This window comes from Trachemys scripta, chromosome 4, assembly GCF_013100865.1.
Source record: "Trachemys scripta elegans isolate TJP31775 chromosome 4, CAS_Tse_1.0, whole genome shotgun sequence".
NCBI classification, from domain to species: Eukaryota; Metazoa; Chordata; order Testudines; family Emydidae; genus Trachemys; species Trachemys scripta.
Genome location: NC_048301.1, coordinates 121,266,778 through 121,278,745, shown reverse-complemented (window position 1 = coordinate 121,278,745; position 11,968 = coordinate 121,266,778). Strand labels below are relative to the sequence as shown.

The following is an 11,968-nucleotide window of genomic DNA, read 5'->3' as shown; positions in this document are numbered from 1 at the left end:
ACTCTGCACTTGTCCTTGTTGAACCTCATCAGATTTCTTTTGCCCAATCCTTTAATTTGTCTAGGTCCCTCTGTATCCTATCCCTACCTTCCAGCATATCTACCACTCCTCCTTCTCTCCCTAGGGCCAGGGTTACAGTCTACTGAGCCCTTTTCATCATAAGCCAGCAAGGAGGTTGGTGAGAGACCTCCCACAGTCTCTGTTGTCCCTACGGGCTTATTCAAGAACAGTTTAACCTCCTGTCCTGACAGGGGTCTGTCTTCCCCTTCCAGGAGGTGTTTCTGTACTGGTGGGTTGTGGGGAACCCGGACCCGCCCTCTACTCTGGGTTCCGGCCTAGGGACCCTAGTGGTAGCAGCTGTTGGCAGCCAACCTTTCACCGCCAGAGCTGCTACACTTAACTGGACCACTTCCCCACAGCTCCCCCACTTCTCTCTTTTAACGCCTTCTTCACCCTTACCTTAGGGCTCCCTTCCCAGTGGCTCGAGGGTATCTTCATTACCCAGCCCTTCAGCTGTACTTCCTTTCCTCTGGCTCCCTTTTCCTTCCCCCGGCCTGACCGGAATGAGCTCTTTTACAGTATCAGAGGGGCCTTAATTAGAGTCAGGTGTTCACATTAGCCTAACGGCCTCACCTGACTCTTTGCAGGCTAATTGGAGTCATGTGTCCACCCTAGCTTGGAGCAGCCCCTGCTCTGGTCAGTCAGGGAACAGAAAACTGCTTACCCAGTGGCCAGTATATCTGCCATCTACTACTCTGCTGTACCCAACTGGCCTGGGTCTATCACAATATGTACCAGGCTTGTTATCCCAAGGGGAGTCTCTGACACACTTCAGACCAAACGCACTGCTTCCGGTAGAATAAACAAACACATTTATTAACTACAAAGATAGATTTTAAGTGATTATAAGTCAAAGCACAACAAGTCGGATCTGGTCAAATGAAATAAAAGCAAAACGCATTCTAAGCTGATCTTAACACTTTCAATGCCCTTACAAACTTAGATGCTTGTCACCACAGGCTGGCTGGTTGCCCTTCAGCCAGGCTCTCCCCTTTGATCAGCTCTTCAGTCACTTGGTGGTGGTATCTGTAGATGTAGGTGGAAGAGAAAGAGAGCCTGGCAAATGTCTCTCCCTTTTAGCATGTCCTTTCTTCCCTCTTAGCTTTGTTCTCCCCCCCCTTCAGAGTCAGGTGAGTATTACCTCTGCCTAGTCCCAAACTGACCAAGGGAAGGGGGGTGACTCACTCGAGAGTCCAACAGGTCCTTTGTTGCTGCCTAGGCCAGTGTCCTTTGTTCCTGTGAGGCTGGGCTGGGTTTGTCCTATACATGCCCTGATGAGGTGTGAACTGCCCCTCTGCTCCTGGAGAGTTTTGCCTGGGCTTCTTTTAAGCCAGGAGGACACATTTTCAGCCTCATAACGATATACATGAAATTACAGCCTAAAACATTACTATACCAACAATGCTCAGTGCATCATGGGCCTTCCGAAGACACACGATATGACAAACTTTGCATTGGATACCACACAATCGTATTATAAGGCTGAACATGGGGGTGCAGAGCGTACCCCCGAGGTACAGAGTGTCACAGCCAGATCCGCAGCTGGGGTAAACTGGTGCAACTCCCTTGAAGCTATGCCAATTTATACCATCTAAAGGACCGGCCAAATGAAAGATTCCTCCAGTGAAATGCCAGGGACCAAAACTTCACTGAACTTTGGGAGAAAGGGGAGAGGGAAGAGCCTCAGCTGCTAAATCAAAAATGCTTGAGGATACAAACTGCTGTGCAGCCCCACTGACCGGAATGGGGATCTATGGGGATAGCTGAGGACTGAATTTGACCCATTGTTTAAAAGCTATCTACTACTAAACATGCCTAGCACATACTTAAACTATTGGGCATCAGCCACACTGGAGGGTTTTGTCCTGCCAAATAAGTTTATTAACCTTTAGCACATTGAATGTCTCCACACAAATTTGCTACCCACACACGGCTGGGGCGTTAGGTTATTAGCTCTGCTGCAAAGAAACCTAAATCACATTTGTTTTTAGCCTGTGTTTGTGTGTCACAGGACAGTGACTGGGGAGATGAAAAGTGCTGGTGAACTAGCTTGCATGCTACTTAAATGGCCACTATCCCCCAGTGCCCCAGTCATTCAAAGACCCATAGAGGTGAAGGCCAAAAGGGAGCACGATGATTGGCTCAGTTTCCCCATCTTTAAAATGAGGCTAACGTGAAGAACTAGTTTCAGAGTAGCAGGCTGTAGTCCACGAAAGCTTATGCTCTAATAAATTTGTTAGTCTCTAAGGTGCCACAAGTACTCCTGTTCTTCTTTTTGTGAAGAACTAGGTATTTATTCGTATTCTTATTGTAGTCTGACCTCCTATAGGAAAGAGGCCATAGAATTTCACCCAGTCATTTCTGCATTGATCCCAATGTCTTGTGGGGAAACGAGTTTTTAGACCAACATCCAACCTTAGTGTAAAGACTCCAGGAAATGGAGAATCCACCACATCCCTAGGTGAGTTGTCTCACTGGTTAATTACCCCCACTGTTAAACGTTGGCATCGTGTTTCCCATTTGAATTTGCTTAGCTTCAGTTTGCAGCCATTAGCTCTTGTTACGCCTTTGTTAGATGAAAGAGCCCTTGCTCCTTCTCTCTCCCTAGGCACTGACAGATTGATGCTGGATAAGCTAAAAAGAGTCTGAGTCCTTTAGTCTGTCACGGCAAGGCGAGCTTTCCAGCCCACAAATCTTCCCTGTAGCTTTTCCATGGATTCCAAGGCCAGAAAGGACCATTGTGATTGTCTGGTCTGACCTCCCGTAGAATGCAGGCCAGAGACCTGCCCCAGAATCATTCCTAGAGCAGAGCTTTTAGAAAAACAGCCCATCTTGATTGAAAAATCGCCAGTGATGGAGATTCTCCCCTAGTAAATTGTTCCAATGGTTCATTATTTTCACTGTTAAAAATGTACCCCTTATTTCCAGTCTGGATTTGTCTAGCTCAAACTTCCAGCCATTGGGTCATGTTAGATTTTTCTCTGCTAGACTGAAGAGCCCATTATTAAATCTTTGTTCCCCATGTAGGTACTTACAGACTGCGATCAAGTCACCCCTCAACCTTCTCTTTGTTAAGCTGAATAGATTGAGCTCCTGGGGTCTATCACTATAAGGCAGGTTTTCCAATCCTTTAATAATCCTTGTGGCTCTTCTCTGAGCCCTCTCCAATGTATCAACATCCTTCTTGAATTGTTGACAATAGAACTGGACAGTATATCCAGCAGTGGTCGCACCAAAGTCCAATACAGAGGTAAAATAGCCTCTTGACTCCTACTCAAGGCTCCCCTGTTTATGCATCCAATGTCCGCATTAGCCCTTCTGGCCACAGTGTCACACTGGGAGCTCAGCCAGGGCCGGCTCCAGGCACCAGCCCACCAAGCATGTGCTTGGGGCGGTGCCTGGAGGGGGGCGGCGCGGTGGGGCGCTTGGGCCCGAGAGCGGGGCCGCAACTGGGCTCACCGCCCTCCCCCTGGCGCTCCGGCCGGTCGGGGAGAGTGGAGAGCCGCGGCGGGCTTGCCGCCCTCCCCCCAGGGCTCTGGCCGCCGGGGGCTCTCCGCCCTGCTCCCAGCGCTCTGGCCGCCAGGGGCTCTCTGGCCACCGGGGAGAGCGGAGAGCCCCAGCCGGGCTCTCCGCCATCCCCCCAGCGCTCCAGCCGGTCGGGGATTGCGGGCCCGCAGCCGGGCTCGGTGCCCTCCCCTGCCGCGCTGGAGGGGCGGGAGGTGACGGGGGGCTTTTTTGCCTAGGGCGGCAAAAACGCCAGAGCCGGCCCTGAGCTCAGCTGATTGTCCACCGCGACCCCCAAATCTTTTTCAGAGTCCCAGGGTAGAGTCCCCCATCCTGTAAGGGTGGCCTCCATTCCTTGTTCCTAGGTGTATGTATTTCCATTTCATTTACATTTAGCCATATTGTTTGCTTATGCCCAATTCACCAAATGATCCAGAGCTCTCTGTATCAGTGATCTGTCCTCTTCGTTATTTACCCCTCCCCCACGTGTGGTGTCATCTGCAACTTTTATCAGTGACGATTTTATCTTTCCTTCCAGCTCATTAACTAAAGTGTTAAAATAACATAGGGCCCCCCCTTGCCGGTTATTCAATATCCATCTCAAAGCATGGGCACTAGAATGTGGAACACAACTCCAGTAATGTACTATTTCCTATGTACTGTGCTGTTGCATGCAGTCAGGGGGCTAAAGCCAGGTGAAGTGCGGTGGTCATTCACTAGTGTACCAGTTACACACAGACCCGTGCTAATGCTCTAATCTCACGGGGCATGATTTGCTGCTCTAGACAAGGCCTATGTGTTTTGTAACATGCATGGGCTCAAACCCTAGTGCAGACGCGCCTAACTAGCCCACCTCCGTTGTAGATTTTCCCAGGCTCGGAGAGCCAGTTACAACACAGGAGCACGTGGGTAGAACTCCGTCTGCTCTTGCATTGTGGACCGGGGCACTGCTCTCCCCTGGGGCAGGCCACGTTTGAATCATGTCCCTGGGCTGGGCTGCAGCCATGCTCTTTGCATGTTCAGGAGCATGGCACATACATGGTTTGTTCCTCTGTGCACTGCAAAAGCAAATGGTGTGTTTTGAGTTAGAACGGGGACCCCCTGGTTTATTTGGAGGGATCAAGGGCCACTGTGTTGCAGCCAAGTCTTTGGTTCTGCAGTCTTTGGGACCAAAGGGGGCTGATATTTGCTTTGGCAACTTCCCTTGCCATGCTGGTAAAGTAAAACTCTTGTAAGTGAATGCTGGAACCAGCAGAGGGACCGACAGACAGACAGGGCCGATCACTTTAGTGGGGTTGCTAAATGCATCTGTGAAATTTCACACTGACCCACCCCCTCGCTGCCCCCCAGCAGCTCCGGCTGGCTTTAGTCCACATTCCAGCTCTGGATCTGGGGACCCGGGAGGTGGGGACAGAGAGAGGCAGGCAGCATGGGCTCGTGGATTCAAAGAGCAGCCCGAGCTGCTCTGCCCAGCACCTCAGGAGCGAATTCGTCTGCTGGCTTTGAGGATGCTGAGTGAGAGGCGGAGGGGAGGGGTGGAGGTGGGGGTGGGAAGAAGGGGGAAGGAGCTGTAACTTAACGATTCTAATTAGACACAAGGCTGAGGGACTGACGGGCAGGAGGAAGGAACAGCTGCCTGTGTGTGAGACAGAGAGAGAGAGCAGGGAGGGCTCTGGCCACATCTGTCTGAGGCTTAAGGAAGGAAGGCGAAGAGAAATGAGCTGAGTGAAGATTAGGGTTTAGGCTATCTCCCCAGCGCCAACAGCAAGGACGTGGCTGGGAAGTCAGGGGGACTTAGAACATTTGCCCCGTAGACCCAGATCCCAGCAGAGCCGCAGAGTCTGAAAGACCTTCGGGACCAGAAGAAACTCCTCTCTCCCAGCATCCTTCTGGGATCCCTGAGGCATGGAGGAGCAGCTGGACTGGGCAGCCTATGGCGAGAACCTGACGGGCGACTGTGAGTACGAGGAATGGAGCCCATCCCTGGTGCTCCTCCCCACCATCTATCTGCTGGTTTTCCTGCTGGGCACCATAGGCAACGGCTTGGTGCTGTGGACCATCTTCCGGGGAGGGCAGGAGAAGCGGCGCTCGGCCGACACCTTCATTGCCAACCTGGCCATGGCTGACCTGACCTTTGTAGTGACCCTGCCACTTTGGGCTGCCTACGCCTGGCTGGGATACCATTGGCCTTTCGGCTCCTTCACATGTAAGCTCAGCAGCTACCTGATCTTTGTCAACATGCACGCCAGCGTCTTCTGCCTGATGGGCCTCAGCATTGATCGCTACTTGGCCATCGTGCGGCCCATGGCTAATGCCAAGCTGAGGTGGAGGGCCAGCGGGCTGGTGGTCACCATTGTCCTCTGGACCTTGGCGGCCATTTTGGCCTTGCCAGCCATGATCCTCCGGCAGGCAGCGGTGCTATTGGGAGAAACCAAGGTGACATGCTATATGGACTACTCAGGCGTGGTGGCCAATGGGACTGAGGGGGCATGGGAGGTGGGGCTGGGCCTGTCCTCCACCATGCTGGGCTTCGTGGTCCCCTTTGTCGTCATGCTGACCTGCTACTTCTTCATCGCCCGCACCATCGCCGACCACTTCCGGAAGGAGCGCGGCGAGGAGCTGAGGAAGAGGAAGCGACTGCTGAGTATTATCATCGTGCTGGTGGCCACCTTTGCCTTCTGTTGGCTACCCTACCACCTGGTGAAGACCATCTATGTGCTGATGGACCTGGAGGTGATGCCCTGGTCCTGCGGCTTCCATGCCTTCCTCAATAACTTGCACCCCTACTGCACCTGTGTGGCCTACATCAACAGCTGCCTCAACCCCTTCCTCTATGCCTTCTTTGACCCTCGCTTCCGGCAGGCCTGTGCCGCTGTCCTGTGCTGCAGCAGGGGGCGCTGGCCGGGGTCCAGCAAGGACAAGTCAGCCAGCTACTCCTCCAGCCACAGTCAGAACCTGCAGGGAAAGGGTGGGGAGCTGCCACAGGAGAAACTGGGTCCAGGCAGGCAGGAAACTCTGCTCCGAGGCTAAGAGAAGGGGGATGACATGGACCCACCTCTGGGGACATCAGGTAGAGTGAGTCCTCCTCTGCTGTCACTCTGTCTTTCATTGCTTCTCTCACTCCTTCTTTCATACTTTCTTTTCTCTCTCCATCACTGTCTCCCTCTTTCACCCTTCACCCTCTCTTCCATTTCTCCTTCTCTTTCTCCAGCTCTCTCTTGGAATTGCTTCTCCCTTGTCACAGGCCTTGTGCAGATAAAGCATTCCCAAGGCCTGTGGCTACCCTGCAGAAGCTCAGCTTAACCCTTCCAGGCACGGACTGTCCGCTAGGGGCACGTCTACACTGCGGCTGGGAGAAGCCTCCCAGACCTACCCACCCAAGGATGGATCCCAGAGCTCTGGTAGGCTTGTGCCTGGGTGGCTACCCAGGCCGCCATCCACTCGGCAATGGCCACTCACCTAGCCTTGTCTGTCTCCCCAGCTGCAGTGTAGACATATCCTAAAGCAGCAGATCTTAACCAGGGCTGCAGGTTTCAGGGGGTCCGCCAAGCAGGGCCAGCATTAGACTCACTGGGGCCCAGGGCAGAAAGCCAAAGCCCCACTGGCCCGAGCCCTGCCAATCGGGCCTCAAGAGCAGCTTAGCTTCGCAGGGCCCCCTGTGGCCTGAGGCCCTGGGCCATTGCCCTGCTCGCTACCCCCTAATGCAGAAAAACAGCTGCGGCACATATGGGCCGTGGAGTTTTTATAGCACCTTAGGGGAGCCACAGAAAGAAAAAGGTTGAGAACCCCTGCGCTAAAGGGCTCATGACCTGGAGGCAGACAGCCCCAGGGATGAAGGGTTTCTGCATTTCTGCATCCCCGTCCCTTCCCCCCCCCGCACACCGCCTTCCCCCGCAGGGCCAGCCCTGGTCACTGGCTGGGCACTGGGGGTATGGCGCTAGTTTTGTGGTGTTGGGGGCTGGAAGACCCCCCCAAATAACCAGCCCCTAATGTACATAGCCCACCCTCCCGGCTCTAGAGTTAGCCTAATCTGCACAGTGTCTCATGGCTGGAGGGAAAGGTTGGCTGCCTGAGACACTGGCTCCTGTCCCCCTGATAATTCACTCTACCCTTTGTCTGCTGTGGTGGGGTGAGGGGGAGGAGGAAGAGTCTACAACCCCCACCCCCATCCCTGCCCTCCTCCCGCTCTCTCTTAATGCCTCGGTCAATACCCAGACCCACAAGGTGTTGGAAGCAATTCTTCCCCCAGCTGGGTGGGGCCAGTGGGGAAGCTGTTAGCTGTGGGATCGCCCCCTTTCCCCCATACATTGCCTTTACTGAGAGCCACCCTCCCCTCACCCAGCCCCTCCTCCTTTACATCACCCACCCACCCAGGATCCCCTGCTGGGCTTGTTTCATCTGGGGGTGAGTGTGGGCCCCAGAGCCACGCCAGGCTCTGTCTGTGTGTGTGTGGGGCGGAGGCGTATGTGTCCCACTTCAGCCATGATGTGAGAGGAGGAGGAAATCATCTCACAATGGAGGAAAAAGAGGGGATGGGGGGCATGAGGGTCCCCCCCCGATTTTGAAATCCAAGCTGCTGCTCCCTCATGGTCCTGTGTTTATTCACCTGCTCGCCTTCACCCACATGGAAAAAAAAAGACTGTGAGGAGGTTAACAGGGGTCACAGCTCACATTTCGCCTTCTTCCCTCTGCTCAGATAGCCTTAGCCACAACTCCAAAGCAGCTCAGAGGATGAGCATGCAGGGAACTGCCCTCCCATAGCCTGTCTCCCGGAAGGAGGGGCTTTGGTTTGATTGCGGGGTGGGGGGGCTATATAGATATATATTGCTCTTGCTTGTTAACCAATCCCTGATAATAATACTTGGCCCTTCTCATCAGCAGATCGCAAAGTGCTTCCCAAAGTAGGTTACTACCAGGTGGGGAAACTGAGGCACCTCACAAGGACGTGTCTTTCCCAGAATCACCTAACAGGCCAGACGCAGGAATAGCACCCAGGTTGCCAGTGTCCCCAGGCACTGCTCTACTCACTGCCCATGCCCTGAGTCCGATGGACTATGGGAGAAGCTGTGTAAGAAGAGCATTGTGGGGAGCGAGGGGTGGGCAGTTTTGCTATTCAGTCTGGGGTGTGACAGGGGAGGGGCCAGTGGGTCACTGGCCACGTGTCCCTTTTCCGGGTGAGGGGCTGAAGGGCCAGGGAAGTGGACGGAAGGGCCAGGTCGGCTAGTGACCAATGATTGCCGAGGAGCAGGAGGTGGAACAGCAACAGGAAAGCTCCAAGGTTGTAGCCGCTCCCGTAGGATGCTGTGGATTTGTTGGGCCTCCCTACCCCACCCACCCGGCCTCTCAGGACCGTGCTAGAATAAGGCCTGGGGCTGATGTGCTGTGGCCACATCCCTCTTCACCCATAAGGGCTCTGGAGGGACTCTGGGCAAATAAGAGCAGTCCCTGACCTGAGCCAGCCCTTGGGGAGTGGTGAAGACTCTTGGCTCGCTACGGATCCACTGAGACTGGAGAAGGTGTCCCAGGGACGGTGGGCAGCTCCATTTGAACTAGAACCTGGGTAAAAACAGGTCATCCCCAGCCTTTTCTCCTTTGGGACACAGCTTCCACAGTTTGGAAGACCCCAGAGCACACAAGCAACCTGTATTTCCAAGTGGACATCTGGTGACAGAAGAGAGGCCACAATCCCCTGGCGAGATCTCCAGGCCAAATATTGTTCTGGGCTGACCTGGGAGCAGCCTCACAGCTTGTGGGGGTGTCTCTGGGATTCTGAACCCTGCAAGGGCTGCCCCATCAGAACTCTGAACAATGGGGTCTGGCTCGGACTATGGGGTCACTGCTGAGACGGGGGCCACCTCTTGTCATGCCGATGCAAGGGGCAGTTGTTGTGTATGATGAATAAATGGGCCTTGACTAAATGCCTCTTGTCAGGTGAGCTCAGTAACTGCCCTGGGGAAAAGTTAATGGAGATCCTGGTTAGGTGTGTGTGATCAAAGGCTAGGGGGAGGGAGAGGAGAGAGAGGTGGAAAGGGATTAAAGGAGGTAGGGAGGGGGGAAGAGACCAGAGGGGAGTGGGGAGCAGAGATGGTGGAGGGGGCTATGTTGGGGTGGGGAGCAGAGATGGGGGATAATGGACACAGAGTGGGAAGAAAGGGTGGGGAGGAGACACAAGGGGAAGGAGACAGCTGGGTGGGGGTATGTGTGTGTCACCACTGTTTAATCTCTCCTGCCACATCCCTGCAAAGCCAGACGGCTCCATGAATTTACAACCGGAGCGAACAGCTGTTCAGGAGCTGCTGTTGGGTGGAGCTGCTAAATGAAAACCAGATGTGGAGGCCTAGTGGCAAGATGGGGAGGGAGATTGGGGGGGGAGAGGGAAAGAGCAGAAGGCCCTACCTGGTCAATCGACCCCCAAAACATGTGTGGGTTAAAGTGCCCCTAAGCTGCTCAGGGGTTGGGAGCGTGTGCAGACTGGGATGGGATTGTGGGCAGAGACACTGGTGTACTCCCAGGAGAAGCCAGATCCTGGGCCATTTTTCTGACCAGAACCAGTTGCTTGTCCAGACCTGCTGGAGACTCCTTGGGACAGAGAAGAAGCGACTTTCCCTCGCGGTGGGAAAGGGACAGAATCAGCCTGCAGAGGCACAATGCTCCCGAGGGAACCCCTAGTCTGTGCAGTAAATGAGGTATTTGTGGGCACATGAATGTCAATGTGTGTGTGTGTGTTCTGAGCAGGCAATGTGTCCATGTGTGGGTGTCTACTGTGTGTGCAAGTATGTTGGTGTACATGTATGTTGGTGTCTGCTTCTGTATGTCTATGTGCATGTATGTTGGTGTGCATGCGTGTTGATGTATATGTGTGTTGGTGTCTGCTTCTCTGTGTGTGTCTGTCCATGCATGTTGGTGTACATATGTGTTAGTGTTTGCTTCTATGTGTCGATGTGCATGTGTGTTGGTATCTGCTTCTGTTTGCGTGTGTCCAGGCATGTATGTTGGTGTACATGTATGTTGGTATACATGTGGGTGTGTCTGTCCATGCATGTTGGCATACATGTATGTTGGTGTACCTGTGTGTTAGTGTACGCGTGAACGATCTCATCTCTGTAGCAGTGTGAAGGAATTTGCCTATGCATGTTTGTGCATCTGTGAGCTTGTGCCTTCATGTCTGTGTCTGAGGGCACACATGCACACGAGTGCTGTAGCATGTAGGTCAGCATGTGTGTGTGTGTGAGTGACGGCTGCCCACATGTGATGTTAAACCTGGGGCCTCCAGAGCTAAAATCATGGGCTGCTCAAGCCTGAGCAAAAGAACCAAATCTCCTTATCCGGGAGCTGTGACAATTCAGGCTTTTCACAGATTGGCACAACAGAGGACCTGTAAGACACTCTCCCCAATGGGATGCATGTGAACTGCTTCTCCCGGTGTGCCGGCCTGTGTGTATGCATGCATATCGGCCTGTGTGTCCCCTCTGTGTGTCCCCTCTGTGTCAGTCGGCCTGTGTGCGTGTTTCTGTGTGTGAACACAGCCATTCTGTCTAGCTCACGTGGAGAGAAGCATGTCTGGGTCTTCGTGTGGAAATGCACATGGCCAGAGCTTGCCTTTTGTTTGTGTTCAGGCGTGTCTGCGTGGGTGTGTGAGGGGGTGCCCGTAGATCTCTCATTCTGCTCCGTGGGATTTGCCTACAGCCTGTCAGTGTGTTCCCGCCAATCACAGCTGTGGCATTGTCTTAGGATACTGACCGCAAGCAGCATCAACACCCACCACTGGGGTTCTCTGCAAAACAAAAGTTCATCTGCAAGTGGATCCACACACCGCCTCGCCCCCGGCTTTTGCCAGACTTTTCAGAGACTGCTCACAGGTGTCCAATCCCAACCCACAAATAATGGCAGGAAAGCACCCTCTGACTGGGGTCCAAATGACTTGGTTTCCTTCTATCAAAGCTAAGCTAATGCATCCCCGTCCCAAGCTGCAGTTGCCCTGCTATCCCAATGCTGGGGGCCTCATAGGCACAACTCTGCTGATGTCCCTCAATCCTGACCTGCAGCCCCCCTGCAATTCCAGTGCTGGGATCCCCATGCACACAGCTCTGCCAATGCCCCTGTGACTGGGGTCCCAGTGGGGGCCAGCTGTGGTCACTCAATTAGGGAGAACTGCAAAGAATGGGGCAGACAATCCCCCAAAAGCTAGTGAATATTTCAATACTTAGATTCACGAAGCCAGCATAAAACAGCTTCTTTATTGCCTTACCGGTTACTCAGAAGTCCAAACAACACAGTTCCCTTAAAGTGATCCAACCTCAGGCCTCCATCCAGGTACCCAAGTCAAATATGATGATTTCTGAAAATTTTATTTCATCATATAAAAAAAAAAAGGTGCTACCAACCCCAAAGGATCGGACACATC

General features: G+C 53.4%; 1 protein-coding gene across 1 annotated transcript; it reads left to right on the top strand.

The window, feature by feature from the left end:
- Nucleotides 1-5,168: 5,168 nt before the first annotated feature.
- On the top strand, nt 5,169-9,470 carry APLNR (apelin receptor). Its single transcript, XM_034767079.1, has one exon. It carries the CDS (start codon nt 5,470-5,472, stop codon nt 6,592-6,594), a length of 1,125 nt encoding a protein of 374 aa, XP_034622970.1. The 5' UTR covers nt 5,169-5,469; the 3' UTR covers nt 6,595-9,470.
- Nucleotides 9,471-11,968: the final 2,498 nt, after the last annotated feature.

Excerpts from the sequence above, each read along its gene's own strand:
- APLNR (XM_034767079.1), top strand. The coding sequence starts at position 5,470 with ATGGAGGAGCAGCTGGACTGGGCAGCCTATGGCGAGAACCTGACGGGC.